The sequence below is a fragment of the Tyto alba genome, unplaced genomic scaffold, assembly GCF_018691265.1.
Source record: "Tyto alba isolate M040663 unplaced genomic scaffold, T.alba_DEE_v4.0 Super-Scaffold_2, whole genome shotgun sequence".
Classification (NCBI taxonomy): Eukaryota; Metazoa; Chordata; class Aves; order Strigiformes; family Tytonidae; genus Tyto; species Tyto alba.
In genome coordinates, this window is record NW_024881282.1 from 38,602,744 (window position 1) to 38,628,888 (window position 26,145).

Consider the following 26,145-nt stretch of genomic DNA (forward strand, 5'->3'; position numbering starts at 1 on the left):
AATGCAGAGAGATTCAATTTGATCAGGCATTACAAGAGATAAAGGAAGCACTGATGTCCAATCTATATAAAAATTGCTTCTGGCCAAACTTTCATTTGTTTCCTTTAAAATACATCTAACTTCAAAGAAAATAGCTAAATCTGATGACACAGCAGGACTTTATTTTTTTATTACTGTAAACTGCCTTAAACTTCTTAAAAATTTTAAGTTAAAGAAGTTGCTGTCTTGGTTGGCCCCTATTTTAACGATTTTTCATTTAAATTTTATGGTCCTCTTCCTGCAAATCAAAACTATTCTTTGGCTCTCCATACTTTCTCATTGCTATTTCTCTTCTTCCACCTCAGCTACAAAGACTTATAGCCAACCACATACATTTGCACATGAACACAACCATCCTGACACCATCAACACCACTTTGTATGAGGCACAGCTTCCTCAGTTCCAGCAACAAGTATAATGCTGCTGTGTTGTCATTCTTGCAGAATAATTCAAGAACACAATATTTATCTCACACTTCTTCAAGCTCCTGTGCTACCTGCTTCCTAGTCGCTTCAAAACGGAAATAGTCTATGAACTCCTTCAATTCTTCATCCACCCTTCAATTTCTTCATTAAACCATAAGCAGCTTTTTCTATCATCAGTTTCATGAGCATTGTCACAGAAGACAACTTTCTGCCCCGGTTCCTCACGTGAAACATTTATCGACCTTTTTACCTACTTGGGTCACTAAGTTCAGACCAACATGGCCCTGTGCTTTAAGGTCAGCACAGCCTGTGCAATCAAGGGACAATGGCTGAGAGGAGCTTCTTGCTCCTTGAATCTTCAGCTATTCAGGGGAGCTACTCATGAGGTCTGTACAAACCCGAGAGCAGAAGCAACTCCGTCCCGAACATTGTGACACCAAGCTGTGTGGTGCGGCCGACACGCTGAGGGAAGGGATGCCATCCACAGTGACCTTGGCAGGCTTGAGAGGTAGGCCCGTGGCAACCTCAGGAAGTTTAACAAGGCCAAGTGCAAGGGCCTGCACAGCGGTTGAAGCAATCCCAAGCATGAATACAGTCTGGGCAATGTCTGGAATGAGAGCAGCCCCGCAAAGAACCGGCAGGCATTGGCTGACAAGAAGCTCAACATGACCCAGCAATGTGCACTTGCAGCCCAGAAAGCCAAATGTATCCTGGGCTGCATCAAGAGCAGAGTGACCAGCAGGTCGAGGGAGGGGATTCTCCCCCTCTACTCCACTCTAGTGAGACCCCACCTGGAGTACTGCGTCCTGCTCTGGGGCCCCCAACGTAAGAAGGACATGGACCTGCTCAAGCAGGTTCAGAGGAGGCTACAACAACGATCGGGGGGCTGAAGCCCCTCCCTCACGAGGCCAGGCTGAGAGAGTTGGGGTAGTTTAGCCTGCAGAAGGCTCTGGGGAGACCTTATAGCGGCCTGCCAGTGCTTAAATGGGGCTACAGGAAAGGTGGGGAGGGACTCCTTATCAGGGAGTATAGGGATAGGACGAGGGGTAACAGTTTTAAACTGGAAGAGGGTAGATTTAGATTAGATATATATATGGTAGAAATTCTTTCCTGTGAGGGTGGTGAGACACTGGCCCAGGTTGCCCAGAGCAGCTGTGGCTGCCCCCTCCCTGGCAGTGTCCAAGGCCAGGCTGGACGGGGCTGGGAGCAACCTGGGCTGGGGGAAGGTGTCCCTGTCCGTGGCAGGGGGGTGGAACTAGATGGTCTTTAAGGTTTTTTCCAACCCAAACCATTCTATGATTCTATGAAAAGAGTCTACGTTCCAAGACATCAGTTTCCCTTTGTTCACTTTTTCCTCCATCCTCATATTTAATACTGTTGCTTACCTGTCAAAGTATTTTTGATGTAGTTGGTAAAACAGCATTAAGTTTGGATTGAAAATAAAACCACAATAAAAGACAATAAAGGACACAGCACTCCCCCTCCCTCCTACCCTGTAAAAAAAACCCACTCGGGAATTTCAATTCATTTACAACTTTGGCCAATATTGCCTGGATTATCTTTATTGAATGCTGTACATACTTAGAATACAAAATATCATGCTTTTTCTATTGAATTTCTTCTCTTTACATTTCTGCCAGCAATACTTTGATTATACTGACCCGTATTCAATAGCACCTTAAAAATGGTGGAATTTCAAGTTAAAAAAGAGGAAAAATTGGTGATTGTCAAAAACAGGAAAGTACTAAGAATGTGTATCAAATCTTCTGAAAAGCACACAAAAAATAATAAAAGTGGGAATTTCATTATTCAGTACCAGTTGAGACACTTGCTAATGTACTTTTTACAATCAAGTACTTAGATGAAGTGTACTACTGCTGACTACAAAAATATAAAAATCATGGTATTAATGCTTGTGCAGTTGCTCATAGCAGTTGAGACACAATTTACTAGAGCAAGGCTTACTAGGTACCTAGGAAAAATTGTTATCTAATTATTTTCAAAAGTTATGTCAAGTATAATTAGTACAAAACGTCAACATTTCTACTCTATGTTGAATCTATAAATAGACTGTAAAAAATAAGAAAAAAAAAAAATAATAATCACATATTACCAGGCAAGAGATTCCTGTGCATAGAATCCCACGTAAACAAAGCTGACAACAGTAAAATGTCTCCATAGAATAAACTGAATGCTACTTCCAAAAAGAAAAATAACTAATATTCACATCTTATATTTTTCAATATATACCTTCTAAACCATTTCCATTCTCAGTTTAGTTGGTTAGCTGCATTCATCATTTGACTGGGAATGGAGCACAATCTCTTCCACTTCAATTGCAATATCCTTTCAGATTTTGCTGTGAGAAAACAAGACTCAAGATGTTCCCCTTAATAAGAATAGCTCATATGTGTTACAATGCACTTTATCTTCACAAGGTTAGAAGCACGAAGGTTCTTACCGCAAGTGGGAAGCACTGCTGCTGTAAACCAAACAGCTACTTAATTTGTTCTGAACACCAAGCACGAAGATAGGATGTCCCTGATTCTTTCCATTCTGTACTAAATGAAAATCCTTGCATCACAGTAAAAATAATTTTTTTTGCATCTTACACAGTTATGTTTGTGGCTAGAGAGCATTTAGCCATCAGCCTTAGCACAAAATCCAATTTCAAAGTATTATATCCCTATTATTTCTTCACTGCTATTAATATTGATTTCAACTAATTTGAATAAATCTTAACATAATTTCCTTACTCAATCGGAAGCAACATACTTAAGATGCAAATCAAGACATAAGGATTATAATAATGCTTATTAAAAACAAGATTAAATGCAAGCTCATTTGAAAAAACATGCATAAATGTACATAAATATATATGAAAACATCATGAATACAACAATGAAATATAATTCACAGCTTAATGAGTGTCAAACATTTAGCAGAATTTTGTTTCCAACTTAAATAAAATGAATAATCTTTGCAGTGTTTAGCACATTAATCACAACTTCTGTAATACATATAGAATACCAAGGTTATCAACAGTCACATACACTTTGAAATCAGGGGACACATGTATTGACTTGAGGTTTGTTCCATTTGTGTAGAAGGTTTGTAAGGATTCTCCAATAGTTACATTCCACCACTATAAAAAAAGTAACAACACACTTTCAGTTAGTTGATGGAAGCTTAGAATAAATTCTATAAACAGGCTTCGCATGGCAAGCCCAGGTGACTGCTTTCCCCAAGAAGGTAGAATTAAAAATAAAAATACAAGCAATCTCAAGTAGAAAATGTTTAGAACCAGTTACTAGAAGTATAAGACTTCTAGATGAAAAGAAACTTCAAAAAGACTGACGCTGTTCAATTTCAGCAAAGCATACAAAATAATAAATTCAGGTAGTGCCCCTCAACCCATCAAAAAAATGCAATCAATTGACATAAACAGTAAGATTATGTATTTTTATATAACCACATAAACATATGAAACAAACTGACAGACTATATAATTTAAACTATAGCTGGATTAAAAAATCTTAGCTGGACTCACAAAAGGATCAATCATCTATGCATTTGAAACCATTTGCAGTTTTGTTAGCAGGACAGATCTTTTTTCAGTGAGAATAAAATATATTATTTTCTTTTAAAATATTCAGTATGCACTAATAATGATACAGAGAAACCTTCAACCATCAAATTACCCCATGAATGTAGACTGAAATATCACATTTCTCTGAAAAAACATTGACCAGTGCAAAACAGAACACAATCCAGCACAAAGCTGTTACTTGATTGTTCCAGTAAGAAGTCTACCCTCTATTCTTGCAACATTCGAGTGCAGTAGCAAAATATCAAAACATAGTACCTTCAGCTTTGATCATCTATAAAAACAGGTGGTATTACTACTTTTTAACTTACTCATCTCATGAAATATATAGCATTACACTTGTGTACATAACACAGATTTGCAGCTATAGAGCTATAGTGTTCTGGTTAAAAACACTTTTCTAACGTGTCTGTTCTTTAATGGAGGATCAGGGGGGAAAAAAAAATACCAAACAGATCGTAATTACCTCTTGAACATTTGGTGGTAGATAAATGATCAGGTGCTGGGCCAGAGGGTATAACCCACACAACAAGTTCAACAGTACATAGCTGGATGCACCTCATCTATAAATAACTCATTTGTTTAAAGGTATTTTCCACGTAACTCTACAATCCAACTCAGTTCAGTTTTTATTGTTACAGACTTCTGACATGTTTTAGACTTTCACTGACTAGCATCTCTCTGCAAAAGGGTGCCTGTGTGTGTGTTTTCATGCACATCATACACATCCATCTATAGATCTTGGAAAAAAAAAAAAAAAAGAAAAAAGGTAGAAATACAATACTTTGAGAAGACATGGTGACTAATCTGGTCCCAGTGACTGGAAAAAGGCAAGTGCCATGCCCATTTTTACAACGGGCAAAGATGATGCTGGGAACTGTAGGCCAGTAATCTTCACTCCCATGTCTGGGATTATTATGCAACAAGTTTTCTGGAAGCCATTTCAAGTCATATGAAGGTCAAGAAGGTGATGATTAACAACTAGCACAGATTTACCAAAGGTAAATCATGCTGATCCCCCCAATTGATTTCTGTTGACGATAATGGTGGCTCTGCAAACAGCACAGCAAGTGCAATGGATGTGACCTTGGATGTAACCTTGACTTTAGCCAAGCCTTCAACATGGTCTCCTATAGTGTCTCTATAGTCAAACTGAAGATATAAAGACTGGATGGGTGGAATACAAGGTAGGTGACAAGCTGGGTGGACTGCTAGATTAAAGAAGTAGTAGACAGTAGACAGCAGTTCAGTCACTGTGTGTTGAGCCCCACCCTAGTACAAGACAGACACTGACAAACTGGAGCAAGTCCAGCAGATGGTCACTGAGATGGCTGGACACTTGGAACAGATGTCAGAGAAGAGAGAGCACCAAATTTGTTTAGCCTGAAGAGAAGGCAGCTAATTGCTGTCTTCAACTACCAAAAAGAGGGTTACAGATAACAGAGTCAGACCCTCCTCTCAGGGCCCAGAGGTGCCCCAGTTGGAGTGGGGGACAAAACTTGATGGGGCAAAGCCCTAAATAACTTTACCTAATTCTGCAAACTACTTCTAGCAGGGGGGTCGGACTAGATGAGTTCCAGAAGTCCCTAACATCCTAAACCATTCTGTGACTCTAAGAAGCACCACAACACCATACTGTGTAACCACAAGACAAAACGGGAAGGAAGCTAGAAACAGGATGCATGTCTTGTTCTTTAATATGAAATGAGTATCAGCAGAAGATGTTTTGAATGCTAAACTAGAAAATTCAACGGTCTCTGTTAAATAGTTACTATCTGACTTCAAAGAATTAGTCTGGTAGCATGTCCAGCATCTAAACACTGACCAACCATCAACTAACCTCTAGCACTCTGTGCTATGAGAATTGCACAGCCTGTCATTTCACATACACACACACAGTTTCTACTAAAAGGTATTAGCTATTGCACGAAGGAGAAAAGAAAAAACAAATTAATGAAAAATTTACAATTATGAAGAACCTATTCACAGACTGAAAGAAAGAACTCCTCTTCCCCTTGCCAAAAATCATATGCTCCACAGATGTCTGAACCAATAAAAGACTGATTTCCTCAGTTTCAACACGCCTTCTTCCAAAGATTACTTACAGAATGTCTTTCAAGGCAGAAAATTATCACTTGCAATTCTTTCTGAACTTCTATTTATGAAATAATTTAAAACTCAGTATCTTTAAAAAAAAAAAAAAACAAACCTGACAAAGCATTTTTCTGCTCATTATAAAGAATGCAATTGCTGCTGAAATTGAGTGGATATTAAGGCAAACAAAAATGACTGGCAACTTTAATATTAAAGATGGTAATGAAGGACATTGCTAGTAAAAATCAGAAGCTAATAAAAATGGAATATATGGAGTTTGAAAACAAATTCCAAGTCTGAAGTCTGAATTCTTAAGAGACCTTTTCAGGACACTTTCAGATTTGAGAAGAAAAGTGCTAGACAGTCATGAAAATGGAGCAGCTTTGTGTTAAGTAAAACATTTCAGGTTTGTTTCTTTGAATTAGTCTGCATTTTCCTTTAGAATTATTAGAGTATTGTCATTTAATTAGGTATGTTAGGAGATTTTAATATTTCAAGGCTTACCTTAAGATAGCCTCCAGATGACACAAGCATTTTACTGTCAGGAGAAAATGAGAGGTCTGTTACCCAACCACCATGTGTTGGTTCTCCTTCATCTACAGTAACCAGGGAACAGAAGTGAAGTAATGAACCTGTTAAAATGTCCCAAATCTAAAAGAGAGGGAAGATTACATATATGAGTAAACTTAATAAGGAAAAAAAATTCTTAAGTAAGGAAAGCTGAAATGTATTAAATGTACTTTTCTGTATTAGAGAAAAAAACCTCTTGTAATTAAGCATTCTACTTGAAGTGACAGAATAATCCAGATAATGAATTCTCCTCTTAGAACTCTACCATATATGGAGGACTTAATCATACATACAATTCACAGTAGAATTATTAATAGATCATGTGAATCAGTTCCTCAGCATTCACAGAACACACATAGAACTATATGTTATAAGCTACCATCTCGTGTGGCAAACTCTGCTATTTTCAACTCCCCAATGTTCACAACAATGCCAACGAATTAGACATGCAGAACACAAACTATGAGAACTCCTCTCTGTGAACTGACTATCAAATGAATTATAAAATAAACAGCAAGGTTAAAGCAGTACCCTAATTTCTCCTTTGTCATCTCCAGTGGCCAATAACTTGTTATTAGGAGAGAAAGTACAGCATCGCACACAGGCTTCATGACCTTTCAGCTCATGAAGAACAGATGAACTTTCAAAGCTCCATATCTAAATGGAAAACATTACAGAAGAGTGAAAAAGGTAAGTTCAAAAACAATTATGACTTCTTTCTAAAAAGGCATTAGTATTCAATAGTACATAAGACTTTTTGTATCTATGCATATATGTGTGTGCATTTATGTATGTATTATACTGGAGTCTGGTTTTCTTTTTATTATCTGAATCACACAAGAATGCATCTGATACAAATGAACCAATTGTGAGAATATTTTTTTCCTTCGAGTACACTCTTTAATGAAACTGCTTCATTTACAAGAAATTTTAAAACTGTTCATAGAAAAAGGATTCATCAATCAATTGAAAGCTGTATTTCAAAAATCTAATGGGACACTAATATTCCGGGCCTGCCCCATTAGATTTTTAAACAGTTCACATCTTTTCATACCTTGTTTCTGAACAGAAGTATCAGAAGCTTTGGACAGCACTTTCACTGAAAGTTTCCGAAATTTTTCTTAACTTCGGTTTCCAAATTAACAATGTTAGGCTATTAACAAATCAATATAGAGAACTAAACAAAGTGTTCTGCACAAACTTGTGCATTAAATGTGCATTTTATTTGCACAGAAGTCACCAGGACAGCCTCAAGTTAAATAGAAGATTAAATGTGAAGGACTGTAACAGCTTTAGAAACATGTTCACAGATACAGGAAATCTAGTATTAGAAATACAACAGGATAACTTAAATAATCACCAGTTACCTCAGAATAAAAAAAAATATAGCATATCTTCCAGGAAAAATAAGGCACCATTTTTATCTTTGTACAGAAAGTAACCAACCTTTGCAGTCTTGTCAGCAGAAGTAGATGAAAATTTACAACCATCAGGTGAAACAGCACAGGAAAGAACAGCACCTCCATGGCAAGCAAAATCTTTTTCTGTGTTTCCAGTAGTGATATTCCAAACCTACCAAATATACAGGAAAAAACGGTTACCTTTGTAACACTGTAAAAAGGTTAAAACACCTGCATTGTGAACAACAATATATGAGATAAAACTCAGCTACACAGTTTTAATAGGGCCAATGTTCTGTAATACTTATTGGTATAGTTAAAATACAAGAGTGTAAACCTTACTAGAAATAGAAAATGCAAATTTGTGTCTTAAGTGTCAGCTTACACTTTAGGATCAATTCAATAAAATGTATGTCAAACTACAGGATATACCAAATGTTAGAAGAGACAGTAAAATGTATTTTATGTGATTTATCAATTCACAGCATATTATTTACCTTAACAGTTCCATCAAATGACCAAGAAAGAAGTTTTGAATTTTCCAGAAGTCTAAAATCCTTGATTGCTTCCTTGTGCCCTCTTAGAAACACACATTCGTTCAACTGCCAATTCCATACCTAATCATAAAGATGGAATACTTTTTTAAAAAAAAATTTCATGATAAACATAAGTTAAGAATAATGAACTGTGATTTTTAAGTCACAGAAATGATTAAAAGTTCTTATGGAGCTGGTAACTAATTAAAACATTAGATATTGAGATATCCACAGTAGAGATGCTGAAGATTGAGCATGCCATAGTACTTAATAGTCAGACTACGAGAGAGTTCCCTATAACACACACCTAATCTGATTTTCAAAGTGAATTCACTGGTAATTTAAAAAGAAAAAGCAAACCAGTAATTTTCTAAGCACCCCAGAAGTTTCAGAGTTTAAAACTTTTATTATTATAACAAATAGACTTCCATTATCTGGCAGACCTCATATTTTCCATACTTAAATAATCCTTTGTTTTATATTTTTAAAGCGTATTTTTCATGGAATGTCATTTTGCTTTGCATTTTTATAACAAAATGACATTTTTATTTTTAATTCAATTATTAATTCGCTGAAAACTGAAATGTGTCATTTTATTTTAGAGAAGCTATTAAGCATCAATTTGATGTTTAATAAATAACAATTTGAAAACTATTAACTCGTTAACAGGTTTTCTGCATCAAAGACAGTAGAGCTGTTCAGATGACAATCCTGGAGGTTTAACCGAAGCACTGTCCACTAGAGGGACCTGAGGACCCAGAAGAAAAGCTAACCATGCTAGACCTGCAAGTATCCAAAAGCTGCTAAACCGGGGAGCTGTCTGTACGGCTTAACTGACCACAGTGATGGCACCCCAGCTGGCTTTGGATCGAAACCACCACCGAAGTGGGGTGCTGCAGAGGTCACACTTCTATCAGCAAGCTGGGAGAACACTGATGTTGGAACAGATTTGTAGAGCAAAAACAGTGCTGGGGACCAGCACCCGTACGTGTTTTGGAGGTTTTACTTCAAAGCAGCTCAAGTTTGGCTGTGTGGACTGAATGCTCGCTGGTATTGGAGCATGTGCTCTAGTTTAGGAATCCTGTCAGCAACTGCTCTGCAGTGCAAACTGAAGCACAGCAAGCATAAACAACCAGGTCATCCACTTCAAAGCGCATCCCTGAGGTGAGCTAAAATGCTAATACAGACACACCAGAATACTTCTCTGGAGCCAATCTACCTTGCTGAGAGGTAGAGCTTATTAATTTGAGACTATATTAGTGCAGCCATTCTACTTTTAGCTAGTATCTGTATTCAGCACTGTACTGGACTAGGTGAATGCACTAGCTCACTCAGACAGGCCTTTCCACCTCATTCCTTCAGATGGTGTAAGCAAGTCCACTGACAGACCTACCAGTTCTGGGTCACATCCCAAACCCTTCACTTGTGCAATCAGAACTGTTGAGTTATCTTGTCTGAAAATTAATGTTTCTTTCACCCATCTTAAAGGAGTTGGTGCCTTTCTATCATCCACAGCATTAAAAACATAAACTGTGTAATATGCATTATCACATAAGGTATAAATAGAGGCTAACAGTTTCTACAGTCCCTTGTCCCGAGGTGAAGCAATAGAGAATACAGTAGTCATTTACTGAGTTTATATTATCTATAGTATAAAAGATCTTTTAAAATAAATTGTAAGTTACAACATAATCTTTTAAAATATCTTCCAAACCTGTATAACTGGATCATGAGCACTTGAAATAAGAGTCTGACAATCAGATGTAAATTGACAATGCTGCACCGATGTCCTGTAGGCCTCCCGGGACTTCAGAACTTTCCCATTCAACAACTGTAATACCTTTACAATGAAGAATGCAATAACTATATTTATTTTACATACTTGAGGAAGATGAAGATAAGACCATGCAAATTCTTTTTAAAGTAACACAAGATTGTAAATACATGATCCTCAATCAATGGATTGGAACAACTAAAAATTCATATTAGCTTAGTCCTTGGTGAAACTAAATTCAGAGCTATGTTATTAGCACTACCTTTAAATTATTGTCATTTAGGCATCACTCACAAATGCATAAAAAAAAAGAAAAAAAAAAGTTGATGAATATTAGTGTACAAAGTCATTCAAATGACACTTCTTTAAAAACAAAAAGCACCAAGAAGGGTGTTTCCCTACTATTTTAAAAATCAAATTTAGGATTTAATACCTTTATTGTTCCATTCTCCTGTCCAAAAGCTGCAAATTTAAGATCTTCACTCAAGCAACAGCAGGAAATGAGGGATTCCTGAGCTGCTGTCTGCATAATAACACTGTCTGTATTTCCATTGATAAGCTGCAAGATAGGAAGTCAATTATTACAATATTCTAAAATTTAAACTTAAATAAATTGTAATACAGCACTAAGAATGCTAAAGAGAACTGTTTCAGTTTCAAACTGAATTATAAGGATCACTTTCATAAACCAATTGCTTTGAAGGTCAGTGTAACTATCTTCATAGAATGCTCTCTGAACGGGACAAGCTTGCAGAAGGAAACTCATCTCAATATTAGAAGACTTTTTAAAGTTTGTCTGACCACAGAAAACTAACTCAAAACACTGCTCCCAAATTTCAAAAGCCACAGAGTGAGCTCCACGCTCAAATTTACCTTGCCAGCCAGATTATACAGCTCATGCCAAATGGAGCTAAAAATACTTTAAATGCTTCCTCTAAGCTTGACTTTAAACTTATTAGCACAGGCAACACACCAGATTTCAACGCAGTATTTCCCTTAAATCAATTCCGGGGGAGGGGGCAGGACAACACACACGGGACCTCTTTAGAATACAATGATTTACAAACAAAGTTTGAGTTTAGAAACCTACCACTGTGAAGTGTTTAAGAATGAACATACTGTACATCAAAAGACGACTAGGACCCCAATTCTGATAGATTACAAATTACAAAGGCTAAAACATCACGGCTGCAAGAAAAACTACTTTTACAGATGATAGCAGAGATATATTGTTAAAAATTACAGTACACATGCTTAACTGCAATTTGTCTTTTCAGTCAATTTCTCTTCTTGTGCAAGGGTGAAAAATTTATCCTTTCTACATGTGTGTTCTCTCATGACTGCATCTCTACAGGATGTCAGAATATTGTATTTAGGGCAGAAAAGCTAAGCATCATGATTCTCTGGGAAATAGTTCCAGTAAAGTTACAACAGAAATATACTAATCATAAATAAACAGGTCAGGTTTACTAGTTCAAATTAAAGCCAGACTACACCATTATGTAGTAGTCACTACAGATTTTACAATTCAGTAAGATTAAAAAGTAGCAATTATCCTAAACTGCTCCCCACACATGAATATGTATAACTCCATTCACTGTGGATTCCCCCATCTCTTCACTGCAGCAGATGCAGCTTTTCTTTTCTCACATATTATTTGTTTACATAAATTTTAGTTTCAACATTGATTGCTTTCTGTTTGCTCAAAGTCTGAAATATTTTTATTGCCAAGGCCCCACTCGACACACTTTAGTTATTTCCAGATCTATATTCCCCACTATTCAAGTATCACCACCATTCCACTTAAGGATTTTTAGGCAAGTAAGAAACAGATAATATTGACAGGACAGACAAAAGAAGGACAGAAAATAATCAGGAAGAAAGAAACAGGAAGTACAGGGTAAATAAGAAGAAAAGTTTCTGCAAAGAAAGCTCTCATTCTAGTAGCAGCCTAGGAAAAGCTGAGCATCTCTAGGACTAGAAACAAAGGCAATGGTCATGCTGATTAGCCAGGATTCCATAGCCACATGTTTGCCTTCAGCCAAATTAGAAGGTCGGACATGACCCTACACAAAAAGATTATCTGCAAAGTGTCCCTCAGTGCAGGGCAGCAGAATCTATTTCAACACTCACCTACCTATACATCCAGCACTAACAATTCACAGCTTTCACAGTCCAGAACCAAGGTTCATTCCTATTCTGCTGCTTTAGGCTAAACACCTGAAATAGCTACCTCATGGCCAAAGATATGGCCTTGCCCATTTTGTAGGTCAGCAAGCGATCGGTTTGCATAAGCAGCTTTCTGCAACAAATATGAAAGTGTTTCTGCCTTTAAATAGTTACAATCAAGTAGAAGCATAATCCTGATGAACTGTCTTGCCTTCACTTCAAGGAAAATCCTATCAACTGATGTTATTTGATGTAGTAGGGAATCACAATATTAAAAAGTTGTGCATGCATTTGCTATCATGGAATGGAAGAATTTATTTTGAATGTTGGTGTACTTACTATGTAGGGGGGGGGTCCACAGTAATAAGAGTGTATCCACTATTAATATTTTCCTTAGGATAGAAAAGACCCCATGCTCTCCTAAGGCTATAGGCAGACCTGGGCTCACACCTTTCATTCCCCCAGTTTGAGATGATTCCTTCAGCTATCACACAGTAGTTCTGATGCATTATGTACACATGCTGTGTAACACCTGGTCTATACGTGCCGCGTGCATTACACATTGCTGTGCATATCTAAGACACTTGGAGGGTCCACAGCCTCCCCAGTCATGAAGTGAAAACAGTTTTGTTCCTCTGCCTCCAGCTTCTGTTTTGACATCAGTGTGGAAATTTCCCCCCAAACTACATTTTTTTCTTACTAAACTAGGCAGAGTTTCTACATATAAAAATGTTATCATACATTAAGAGTCATCTGCTACAGATTCAACTGTTGAAAGCCATGAACAAACAGTTCTTTCAGTGCTTCCTCTGCTTCCCACCAAGATTTGCAGATAACATTTAAATGTACTAACATATGGAGAAATAGAGCTTACATGTAAATGCTTCTGATTGTAAATTACCAAAATCATCACTTCACCATTGTGAAATACAACATCTAGTTCACTTTTTAGCACAGCATCAGAAGACTTGCACACCTTCTTTGTTTCCCAAATCTGTTGAATAACACAGTATTTCATTAGTTTTATTGAAGGACAAAATATAAAACTTGCTGAGTAAGAGTACCTGCAAACCAAAGTCTTACAAACTTACAAGTAACACTGATTTTTTTTTTAATCAGTGAAAATTATGCTCCTAATATTTTATTTACTAGGGAAGGTTGTGCAATTACAATAGTGATTCCAACAGATGAAACAGAACTAATGTTTCCCAGGCTGACTAGTAGACTCTCTTGTGTTTAGAGTCATAGCTATAAAGTCCACAACTTTCTAATCCAAAGAAGTGCATTAAAAGCCCATTACAAAGAATATGAAGTTCAGATTTCTATACTTCAATTGCTTTCAAAATTTCAAGAATATAAGTGTTAACTTAGAATAGGAAAGGTTACTTTGGTAACTTCTACTTTCACAGGTTTTAATGAGACAACACAACTACAGGAATCTATCCTAAATATTAACATGCAAACACATCTAACAAAGAAAGTAATATCAAGTCCGCTAGGATCCTCAAAAAATTTCAAAATTCTCGATTCAGATAAAATCTAAAACAAAATAGAAGGTTACAATTATTCTTGAACAGCCACTGGACTTAAAAAAATCATATAGATATAGAGTAAATTTAGATAAACAGAAAATAAAGTAAAAAAGCCAGCTCATTTTACTGTATATCTAAATAATTTTATAACAAGTATTTAAATGTATATTGGCTATAAACATAAATACTAAATATATAATAAATATATATCACATACATATTATATATGATATACAATTTTATAATAAACAATTTCTTAAGTTAACAGTATATATACAAGTTCATATTTTTCAAAAATTAAAGACGTTATCTTACTCGTATTGTCTGGTCATCAGATGATGTTAGAAATAAAGTTCCATCTGGTGAAAATGTCACACAGTGAACCCAGCTCATGTGTCCCCTGCAATATGCCACTTTTGATAAAGATTTAATATTCCATAACTACAATAAAAACATGAAAAAAGAACTCAGATGGATTTAGATTGCATTTACAGGGAAAACAGTGCAACACAAGAAGCAGTATACTTAATTACTATTTCTTCTAGTTTTTATTTACTTCTCATTCTGAATTCAGATGTAACAAGAACTGTGCCTGCTTATCACATTTCGATGGCCAGGGAAATTGAATCAGCAGCCTCTTTGACTGCTATTAATTTTAAAAGGGGGGGGGGAAACAAAAACATTTACACTATTAAAAAAAAAAAATACAAGTTCAACTTGACCACACTGATTGCAAAACCAGAAAAGCCACCCAAACAACAAAAAAAAAAACCCCAAAACTGCTATCTGTACAGGCTTGCTCTGTTCATGATAGTCCCAAAGTTGTTCTAGCTGTTTCATTCTGGTTTAGTGAGTTGCCACATTCTGTAGCAGCTTATAGAAGGAGAGAGGCTTGGTTCAGTTTGAGTTCCATAATACTCCTGAGAGTGACAACAGTAACTTTAAATAAATTTAGTAGACTAGTTGTTTTATATGAAAGTGAGTTCCACTGTCCAAAATGAACGTATAACTTTAAAATGTTATTTCCCAATTGATATTTTACATTTCAGAAATGAATGAAAATTAAAAACAACGAAGCACATTGAAAGCCTGCTAAAATAGCTACATTTGGTTTACCTCTGCATACAAGAAACTATTAAGACAAATGTCACATTTTGCATTACTAGTAGTCTTTCCTGGTATACTATAGCAAAGACAATCACTTACCTCAACAGAACAGTGAGACAAAGCAACTGCTACTAACTCATCACCAGGACAAAAGTCACAATATTGGATTGTACTGTGATGACTGACAATGACTTGCGATAACAAATCACATGTTTTAACATCAAAAAGCTGTGAACACATAATTATAAGTTAGCACCCAGTCTGAATTAATTCACTACAGACAAATAGCCTGTATGCTCAACAGCATACATTCTTGAATTTAGAAGGTATTTCTCTCAGTCAGCAAGTTTGTTGCCCACAGATTTTTACTTTACACACACCTGAAACCACACAATTTATATCTGAAACATTTAAAGATAAAACACAATTTATATCTGAAACATTTAAAGATAAAAAAAAGAATTTTATCTTTAATCATAATTTCTACCTACATTGTAATATACTACCCCCAGAAAATTATTAAAGTGAGGTACTCACCAAAAGTTTATTTTTAGCTACCACCAAAATCATGTCACCATTTCTGGACCAAGAGCAACATTTTACTAAAACTTCCACTTCATCTGGTTGCTCATCTGAGTTTTTGAAGAAATCTTTTATCTCGATACTTTTCAGTTCATTTCCTGAGCGTGCTTCCCAAAGCTGCAATAAAAAGTAAAGGAAATACACAAAACTTCTTTTTACTAATGTGGATACAGAATACAACAGAGGAGAGATAACTCCCAATCACTTATAGGAAAGAAGAGGGGTGGAAGGTAGAATATAAAAAAGCCTTTGTTACCTTCCCTGGTCAAGAAAAAGCACTAAAATATTCACCAGCCTGGACAGCTTAGACAAAAAGGAAAAAAAAAAAAACAACCAAACAAAACAAAACACCAAAAAAACCCCACCCCCAAAACAGAAAGAAACACAAAAAAGAGGATTACACTGTAACAGAACTCTCCCTGCATTTTTCCCTCCTATCATTCCAGCTACAATGCTGTCTCAACTTCTACTTAACAAAAGAATAAAACCAAAAATACCTCTCTGCAACTCTATTAGAATTCCACTCACCATGAGAAAACTGGTATGCATCTAGCTTTGCACCTTAATTTCACTGAGGGACCTGGCAAAATTCTAGTGGAGGGAACAGAGTATTCAGTAGAATTTTCCTTCTGAATGACAAGAGCTACAGAAACCCTTCTTTCCTGATTTAGCAATTCTCTATAGAAAGATAACAGTGTTTTAAAAATGGCAATTCTGAAATATCATAGCTCTGTTGCAAAGGCAATAAAAATAATACTTACATTCTGAGGAAAAACACACAAACCTCTCAGTTTTCTTCTAGTATATACATGAAAAATGGCACAGAGAAACTGCTTTTCATTTTTATGTTTACTGATGATGCATTTTCAGAGATGACAGAAATTTCAATTAAGCTATAGACTTACTATTTTAAAAACAACAAAAAAAACAAACAAACAAACCAACCAACCAAAACCCTATAAGTTTTACTCCCCTCTCCCCCTCAAGTCTTCTTAAAGTACATTGGGGGTGGGGTGGGGTGGGGAAAAGGATGGTGAAAAGTAAAGAATTTGAAATAATTGAACTGAGGCTAGCTAGCATTTATTTAGAACTACAGGCATCCAACATTTTTCCTGGTATTGGACAAGCCATTTCAAAATCTTGCATTAAAAATGGGACCAATAATCAACTGTTTCAGGATTTAATTCATTAAAGCTTGTGATGCAGACACAATGTTTTCTTATACATATTTTGCATTTTATATTAAAAAAAAAATCATCAAAACAAACAGCTGATTTACAAATACACTGTGTACCTTTACTGTTCCATCTGTTGAGCAGCTAGCAACATAGTCATCATTTGGTGAAAATCTACAGTGACTGACAGAATTTTCATGACCAATCATCGTATTTCTACAATACTTTTTGTTCAAATCCCAAAGCTGCATGAGAAAAACATATAAATATCATCATATTAATGAATTATTCAAAGACAGCTTGTTCATGCTCTTCTCAAAATCATGCACTGGCAACCTCATTTTTTTTTCCTTTGTTTTACCCACATGCTCAGGGACTTGATGCTATGCCCCAGGCTACCACAATTTATCTCCATCTGCTAGCATGCATGAAAACTATTAACATCAGAATTATACAGAACTAGTTAAACTTTCTGTACGGTGCAGACAAGGCCCTCGAACAGCACAAAATTAATGAAAGTTTTCTCAGACTGAGAAAGAAGCTTCCTCTTGCCTCTTTCTGTTTCAATTTTGAAGTTCAGAATTACGTAGCTTACACATAATAACAAAAATTAAATCTCTCATGTTGTTCTTGGACAGTCTGAATATCATTCTTGCCACATCCACACTAACAAAGTTAGAACATTCCATATAGGTTTTTTTTTGTTTAGGGCTCCTCCTCCCCACCCCTCTCACACACACTGTTTTCCAAGCCTATAGCCCACACTTCCTCTATTTCCAAATTTCTTCCCTTTCTCCTATATAAAATGAAAAATAAAAAAAATCATGCATTTGAGTGTTCAAGTGAGAGAACAGTCACTTGTACAGCGTTCTCTGAAAAAAAAAAAAACAACGGCCCTTCAGATTATTGTGCACACTTCAGTTCTGTTCTTCTTTACTATAGGAAGTGCCAAACACTGTCTGAAATCTTAACCATATTTTAAAGAAGTCCCCTCTAAATCCACATGTTCCAAAGTGTCAGTCACAAACAGCAAACGCATCTCCTGAGATATCCAGGAGGTCAGCAGGAAAGCCGTCTCCTTCCACCTCGGCATGAGATTGTAACTCTATTTTACCTCCAGTATACACAAACACAAGCTCTTGCAAGAAGTCTTCAGATGACTTCACGTTACAATTAAAACACCTCATATCCTGCTAGCTACAGCTGGAAGTAACAGTTGTCCCCCCACACCAACAATCTCACTCCTTGCTGTTTACTCCCAACAGTTCTCCTGCACTGGAACTGGGTAACTGAGCCACTACAGGGAACTAAAAGAGCAAAAAGCCAATCCCATCAAACAGAGGTTTTTGCTGAGTTGGCTCCTTGAAACCTCATACCACTGCAGAATAAGATTAGCACATGCACTGCAGCAAAGGCAAGAATATACTGCCTGGGCATCTTCAGTGCCAGTTAACTATATGATTGACTTAGCTGTACTGTGAAATTGCACTCAATTCCCACAGTCTAGGTCTTACTTGATTCTTCTGATTACCCCCTTCCCTCAAGTGCAGACTTCAGTTGCCCAGTTTCTACTTTCTGTGTACACAAACTGCCTTCCGATCTGAACAGTACCAGCTGGTTAACCTGGCAAACCTCGTGTTTTGATTACTGTTATTTTATTTACTATGCCAAATCAATTTAATCAAAAAATATACCTGTTACACAACTATAACACCTTTTTTCTTTTTCTCCAGTGTTTCAACAGTCAGATTTTTACATTATTAATGTTTTCAATTCTAAATTTCTGCCCTCTTTTTTCTTATGCTGTTTTTAATTGGGTATTTCACTCCCATATTCTCCCATTCCCATCCCACTCTCTAAAAGTCTTGCTAAAGCCCTCACCTTTGGGCCCTACCAACAGAGGACTTGCCTACTCTCCTTCGCTGAGCATAAACACTCCTGTTCTGCCTTGCTGAAATCTAACTACAGAGCTGCAGTCAGTTACTCTTAATCTGTTGCCATCTCTCTTCTATGAGGCTCATTTAAAAAAACCTTAATTTATACTGTTTAAATATGTTCATACATCAATAATTACCCTGTTATGATAAGCAGCATGAGAATAATCTCAACCCTTTTCCACTTACTTTGATGAAAGTGTCATTTGAGCACGTGGCCAAAAGATACTGACCACTTCTGTTATTGAATTGGCAGCAATTGACCTGCTCTGAGTGTTCCTCATATACACACTTACACTGGCCTGTTCTTGAATTCCAGATCTAGACAGAATTAAAGGACGAGAAAGACTTTAAATATATTTAGAAGAACTTCATTTAAAAAAAAAAATCTGTAAACTATGCTGAAATAACACCTCAAAAATGTTCTGAAGATAAAGGGAAAGCATATATATTTACAATTAGAAATAAGTTACAAGGGGAAAGGTTAGATTAGTATTCGATAAATATCGGAATTTCACCAAGGTTTTGCTATAATAGTGAAAATCATAAAAATGCCAAATAATTCACGTCTAACAGAAAAAAAAAACAAAACAAAACAAAACACAAAGAAAATAATTATAGGTACATTAATCTCACATTATGGATAGAACCGGACTCTCACATTAGGTTCTACTTAAAAAGAATCATCTGATAACACAAGTAAAATAAGTGGTGATTCTGTAAGTATGATAACATCAAGAATCTTTTACGTTATGTAACAAGTGGGGCTTTTCTGTTTGTCAAGTAGTGAATTATCCACATAAGATTTAAGACAGTTAAAAAAAAAAAAACTTTAGTCTTACGAATGTGCTCTGCCTGAGCTGGTTAAAACTGAAATTAGAATTACTAATTTGAAAAAAAAAAAAAAAAAATTGTCTGCTCTCCATTTCCTGACCTTCACTTTTTTATCAGCTGAACAAGTTGCTACAAATTCACCATCTGCAGAGAAAGCGCAACAAAGTATTTCATCATCATGGGCACTTATCTCCAAGAGTCTCTCTCCACTTTCTGCTTTAAATACCTAAAACAATAAACAAGAACATTTTGAAACTCACATACAATTTTAAAATACAAATATAAGTTTGTTTTCTCTCAGACAGCTCTCTATATAAGCTCTTCATAAAATCGGTTTACTTTTGAAAGCATCTATAATTTCAGGGACGTTAATATTTATAAAAATACTTAATTTGATACTACAATTTTCAAGTCCCCATTTTCTCCTTTACTTTTTCATTGAATGGGAATATCAGTGACAATGAAATGGTTGGTACTGGTTCAAATCAGAACATAAATACTAAAGTAATAGGAAATCTACTTTTGCAGTTAATTCCGCAGAATCTGTTCTTCATCTAGTATTTTTTTTTATTATTATTTTACAGAAATAGTAAAAGTAGCCTTGAAAACTGCAAAGTTTAGGCCACTATTAAAATTAATAAGTTCAAACTTAAACAAATAAAAACCAATTATTGTTAAATTTTCCTATTACTTCTTCAAGAAAAGTTTAGTTTAATTGCAATCGCAGTCCACAGATTTTACTTTTTTGAGTAAAAGATGAAGAGAAAAATAAGCAATCTGCAATCTCAAAAATGAGGCCATAAAGTACAGAAGCCCAGTACAATAACCTCAGCACAGCATAAAATGAGTACATCCATCAGGCATCTCAAGTGGATGCTGTGATCATAATATTGTAGAAGCCAGCAAATAAAATAAATAAATAAAAACACAATAACAACACATTAAGTAGCCAAATGAACAGCAACTAAGCACCACTAATATTATTATTTTAGTACTCAACTTATCAAGCATCCAATACAATACCAAAGGCTTGCAGAGAAGTTGTTCTTTTCCCTTACCTTTGGCTGTCTGGAATATGGATACTTTACCAGGCTACTGGCTGGCTGATTGCTAGTTTTCTTTAGAGCTGGCTGGCTCCCCTCCAGGCAGACTGCTGGCAAATTTGTATTAGTCACTTGCCTCTCTGTCTCCCCTAATCCACTTCTTAAGCACTTTGGGCCCGTTTATGATCTAAAAGTGCCCTCAACTTCAGCGGTTCATTCTTCTCCCCCGATTTATGTATTTTGCATAACACAATTTACTAATTCAGCAAAGTAACACAATGTCCATTATCATCCCATAGAAATAGTAAAGCTGTAACTAAAACATCACTGTTTCTCACTTCTGTAGGTCTATTGTGACTGGAAAAAAAATTTTTGCAAGCAAATATTAAATATGCTGGAGTGCATTATTTAGGCTGTGAGCTTTTCCATATCATTAAAAGGCATCTTATGTTCTTGTATTACCATCTGTAAAGACATAAATCCCAAAAATCACAGTTTAATTTTCTAACTAGAAGATGACGCTTGCTATTCTAAACATGCAACTTGAATTTTATGTATTAATACATCCTTTTCAATCATTTGTCTCCAATACGTTCTAGGTCTTGAATATGTCCACACAATAGCAAAAGAAAAGTGACAGGACTGTTAACAAATGTTATCAAACATCATCTCTTTTCACTCATGCATAGGTATCGTACCTGAAGTGTTTTATCAGCTCCACATGATGCTATTCTTTGTCTATCCTTAGAAAAGCAGGCGTGGTAAACTGCATCTCTATGTGGACGAACAACCAGACGGTAGAGATTTTTCAAGGATTTTTTATTTCTACAGGGTAAGACAGTTGATTTAAGATGAGCAGGATTTTCTAGTGCCCTTTTATTATTCAACATTCTCTATAAACAGGTAACACTTTTTCGACACTTCCTGAGCAGCAAGCTTTGTAACAAACAAACCAACCAACCCACTATACCTTACCTCTCAGCCTTTATGCTGAAATAATAAGGGAAACAAATTCCAACATTCAGTCAGAGTTTTCACTGCCCTCCAATAGTTACAGCTTAGAGATCAAGAAAGATATTATGTGCATGAGAAATTAACACGCTATTTTATGGGCAAAGCTGTTGCACTGCAAGACACAGCATGCCTAATGACATTTTTATGATCTGATATGTGCTACTTCCAAATATAAGTTTCTTCTGGAGAACTCTTGTTCTCTTGCAGGTTCCTTTTCAATCTTACTCAAAAACATTTGTAAATTTGTTTAGATCTTAGTACATTTGCTTTATTTCTACAGCAATGAGTCAATTCTTATCACTAGGTATTTAAATCTATGACTATCACTGCATTTCAGTCAGAGATTAGATACAGAGTCTAACACACCTTAGATGACTCTTGCTTCACTTTATGATTGCTACTAATTCCAAGTTTTTGTTAATCACCCTGTCTAGACAGATCTTAATACAGAAAGCTGTCACTGTAATACGATGATTTTCAGTGATGAATAGATTGTTACATGATTGATTTTTTTCTACAGACAAATGAATCAATGTACTTCAAGTTTTTATCATTACCAGTTTCAACCTTCAGGCTTACCAATTAAAGAACGGATAAAACATCTCAAAGAAAGTAGCTGCACTGTAGAATGAAAGCCATTTTTCACTGTAAAATATTGACTCATCTAAACCAGCATTTTTTTTAGCACACTTTAATAAAGCTAAAATTGCTGGTCAAGAGAACAGTGTACTAACCTACATACCCTACAAACCATTTTTAGAACCTTGCCCTAGGATGGGGGACAAAAACATCTATCTGCATTCTGTTGATTGCAGCCGTGATCTTCAGTCCATCTCCCATATCCAAGGTGAAAGCCCTGAACTACCTGGAGACTGACTCTTCTGAACTGTGCAATTTCCAAGCATTTTTGTTAGAATTCTGCTAGCTATGCAAAATGAAATAACTGCATATTCAAAGAGAAGACCCGAATTCAAGTATGCCAGGATCAACCTGCCTGGTTATAACCATAATTGCCTAACATGGAGACATTCTGTTTTCTAACAGGAGTGCAAGTGCTGCAGATACCAAAACAGGAACATCAAACAGAAGACCCTAACAGAGCCAGTTATGTAGTCAGATGTCTACTACACTATGCTGGAAAAATGCTGAGATATGTATACTTCTTCCATAATATCCAGAAATACGAAAACAACAAGGAATTATTTAAATAGGAGAAATTTCAAGATTGGGTAGAGATTACAAAGCCTTTTAGTATTTCTCATCTCACTACTTTAAAAACTTTTCACATTAACGCAAATGCTCTCCTTTTTAAAGTGTACATTTTACTACAAAAAACCCTAAAAACATAGTGCAACATACTCAATACCTGCAGTACAATTCTAACTTAAAAAAAAGTATTTAGAGAAGTTTCACCTTTGTATAGTTATTTAAAAGGAACAATCATTGAGTAGAGAAGTAAATATATTCCTCTACTTATTTATACGTAATTATTCATGGCCTTACATATCCAGAGTCCCACTCCTCCCATAAGTTCTTGACAATTTTTTCACTTTCTTTCCCCAGAAAAAATACAGCAGTTCTTAAAAAGGTCCTCATATTAGCCATACATTGTATTTAGTGGTACATGAAATTATTTCCTTGGATCAAGGGACCAGTATATCAGCAGATGGACTGAAGCTACTTACATCCATTCCAAATAAAGTGTTCCTGTTTCTCTTTGAGCATGTAGTTTGGCTTGCTGATACACCTCTGATGTCTCTGGCTGGCAAAGACCCAGCTGTATAATGTCAGGAAACGGTTGTCGTCCAAGAAGGTGCCCATTTAAAGACAGAAACTCCTGGAAGTTCTCACGTACTCTGCTATCCTACATACACAGCAGGTAACATTTGATAACAGAGAAAGGGGATTTATTTCCTTAGTGCCCTTTGCTTTTTTAATTTTTATATACAGTTAATACTCTTAAAGAAGCACTTAGTTCTATTTTTCTATTTAGTTTAGTTCTATTAACAAATACTTACGATAGACTGATTTCATGATCCTATTCAGGAAAGCATATTATCCTTATTTTTCAAATAAAGGATACTGGCAACAGTGATTTACTCAACAATCGGTCAATGTGAAATGTCAAAAAGACCATTCCAAGTGCCCAGTGAAACTCTATACCTCCTCAAAAGCAGAGTACCATTTGTACCCATCATTATGTACTGTTCACCTTAGGTATTGAGTTCCACAGTCAATTACTTGGGCACACACTGAAGTTACAACTAAAACTAAAACTGAATACTAAGTTTTCTTCATTTTTCTCTTCTCCAATTTAAAGTTTAACTTAGTACTCTTTTCATCTTCAGTTTTTTAAGCTTTATATATATCTCCCATATATACATACATCCAACAAAATGCAATTACAAAATAGAAAAATATATTTGGAACACACGGATTATTTACCTTTTAGTATCATACCTTTTGATCCAGGATTGAACTATATTCTACATATTCATGAATCAGATGAGCAGGCCCTACCAATTCTGTTTTAGCTTTAATCCAATCTAAAGAAAACATAAGATCACGGAGCTCCTACAAGAAATACAAATTTAAGTTCAGAGCATAAGTTTCACAACAGAATCTACCTATGGGGAAAAAGGAAAGCACAGGAAATGCATTAGGTTATATAATACATTTAATAAGCTTTGGTACAATTGTCTCTAGTTAAAAACTTAGGCAATTTCCTGTTTCCTGCATCTTACTTGATCAGGTATGAAAATTCAGGGTATAGGCAGCCAGGCTTGTTATTTTAATGCAAAGGACTGCTCTTTGATACAGCTAGTCAGAAAAGGGAAGGGAGTACAAAGCAAATCTTGACTTTTGTAGCACACAAGACCTGGTTTAAGATACAACTCTGAAAAAGCTTCTCCTAGTCCAGTCTAGCAAAGCTCTTGCTGCTAATAATGATCTTCTGTTCTTCCTAACAGATGCTGAATTTGAATGAAAGCAAAAAATCTATTGTAACTGCATTTAACTTAAAAACGAGAAGTCTACTTAAAAGGCCCTCAGAAACTCCAAATAGAATTAGTAGAATAGAATATTTCAGTTGGAAGGGACCTACAGCGATCATCTAGTCCAACTCCTGATCAATTCAGGGCTGACCAAAAGCTAAAGTATATTATTAAGGGCATTGTTCAAATGCCCCTTAAACACTGACAGGCTTGGGGCATTGACCACCTCTCTAGGAAGCCTATTCCAGTGTTTGACTGCCCTCTCACTAAAGAGATGTTTCCTTATGTTCAGTCTAAACCATCCCTGGTGCAGCTTTGCACCATGCTCACACGCCCTATCACTGGGTACCAGGGAGAAGAGCTCAGCACTTCCACTTCCCTCTCCATGTCCCCTCCTCAGGAAGCTGCAGAGTGCAGTGAGGTTGTCTCTCAGCCTCCTTTTCTCCAAACTAGACAAACCCAAAGTCCTTAGCCACTCCTCATAGGACATTCCTTCCAGCCCTTTCATCAGTTTTGCTGCCCTCATCTGGACACATTCAAGGACCTTCACATCCTTCTTAAATTGTGGGGCCCAGAACTGCACACAGCACTTGAGGTGAGGCTGCACCAACGCTGAGTACAGTGGGACGATCATCCTTTTTGCCTGGCTGGTTATGCCATGTTTGATGCACCCCAGGATGCTGTTTGCACCCTGGGCTGCCAGGGCTCACTGTTGGCTCATGTTGAGCCTGCTGTCAACCAGCTGGCCCAGACCCCTTTCTTCAAGGCCACTCTTCAGCCACTCCTCTCCAAATTTATAACATTACTCGATCCTAGGTGCAGAATCTAGCATTTGGGCTTGTTAAATTTCATCCTATTAGTCACTGCTCAATGCTCCAATCCATCTAGATCCCTCTGCAAGGCCTCTTGTCCCTCAAGAGAGTCAACAGCACCTCCCAGTTTGGTATCATCAACAAACTTGCTAATGCTACATTAAAGTCCTGCATCCAGATCATTGATAAATATATAGAACAGGACTGGCCCCAGAATTGAACCCTAAGGAACAGTGCTGGTGACTGATCACCAGCCAGGTGTAGCCCCATTTGTTACAACCCTTTGAGTCCTGCCCTTCAGCCAGTTCTTCACCCAGCACATCATGAACCTGCTCATCTCACAGCTGGACAAGTTGCCCAGAAGGATGCTGTGAGGGGCAGTATCAAAAGACTTATTACAATCCAGAAAAACTACATCCCTGCCTTCCCTTCATCCACAAGGCAGGTGACCTTATCATAGAAGGATATCAAATTAGGTAGACAGGACTTTCCCTTTGTAAACCCA

At 36.4% G+C, this 26,145-nt stretch overlaps 1 protein-coding gene across 4 annotated transcripts in view; it reads right to left on the minus strand.

Moving 5' to 3' along the window:
- Positions 1-1,991: 1,991 nt before the first annotated feature.
- The window catches only part of APAF1 (apoptotic peptidase activating factor 1), a 39,007-nt gene continuing 14,853 nt past the window's right edge, over positions 1,992-26,145 (minus strand). For 2 of the 4 annotated variants that reach the window (XM_042792264.1, XM_042792265.1), the window contains exons 11-27: positions 24,296-24,409; positions 23,521-23,699; positions 21,520-21,646; positions 19,879-20,004; positions 19,134-19,265; positions 17,130-17,255; positions 15,791-15,952; positions 15,353-15,481; positions 14,462-14,587; positions 13,489-13,608; positions 10,879-11,004; positions 10,386-10,511; positions 8,633-8,752; positions 8,182-8,307; positions 7,267-7,392; positions 6,670-6,816; positions 1,992-3,609 (exon numbers count right to left, since the gene is read on the minus strand). In XM_042792264.1, coding sequence (XP_042648198.1) covers positions 3,466-3,609; positions 6,670-6,816; positions 7,267-7,392; positions 8,182-8,307; positions 8,633-8,752; positions 10,386-10,511; positions 10,879-11,004; positions 13,489-13,608; positions 14,462-14,587; positions 15,353-15,481; positions 15,791-15,952; positions 17,130-17,255; positions 19,134-19,265; positions 19,879-20,004; positions 21,520-21,646; positions 23,521-23,699; positions 24,296-24,409 — 2,256 coding nt within the window. In that variant the 3' untranslated portion in view covers positions 1,992-3,465. Of the gene's footprint in view, positions 3,610-6,669; positions 6,817-7,266; positions 7,393-8,181; positions 8,308-8,632; positions 8,753-10,385; positions 10,512-10,878; positions 11,005-13,488; positions 13,609-14,461; positions 14,588-15,352; positions 15,482-15,790; positions 15,953-17,129; positions 17,256-19,133; positions 19,266-19,878; positions 20,005-20,836; positions 20,929-21,519; positions 21,647-23,520; positions 23,700-24,280; positions 24,410-26,145 lie in introns of those variants that run through there. The other 2 variants (XR_006165297.1, XM_042792266.1) reach the window with 2 other exon arrangements.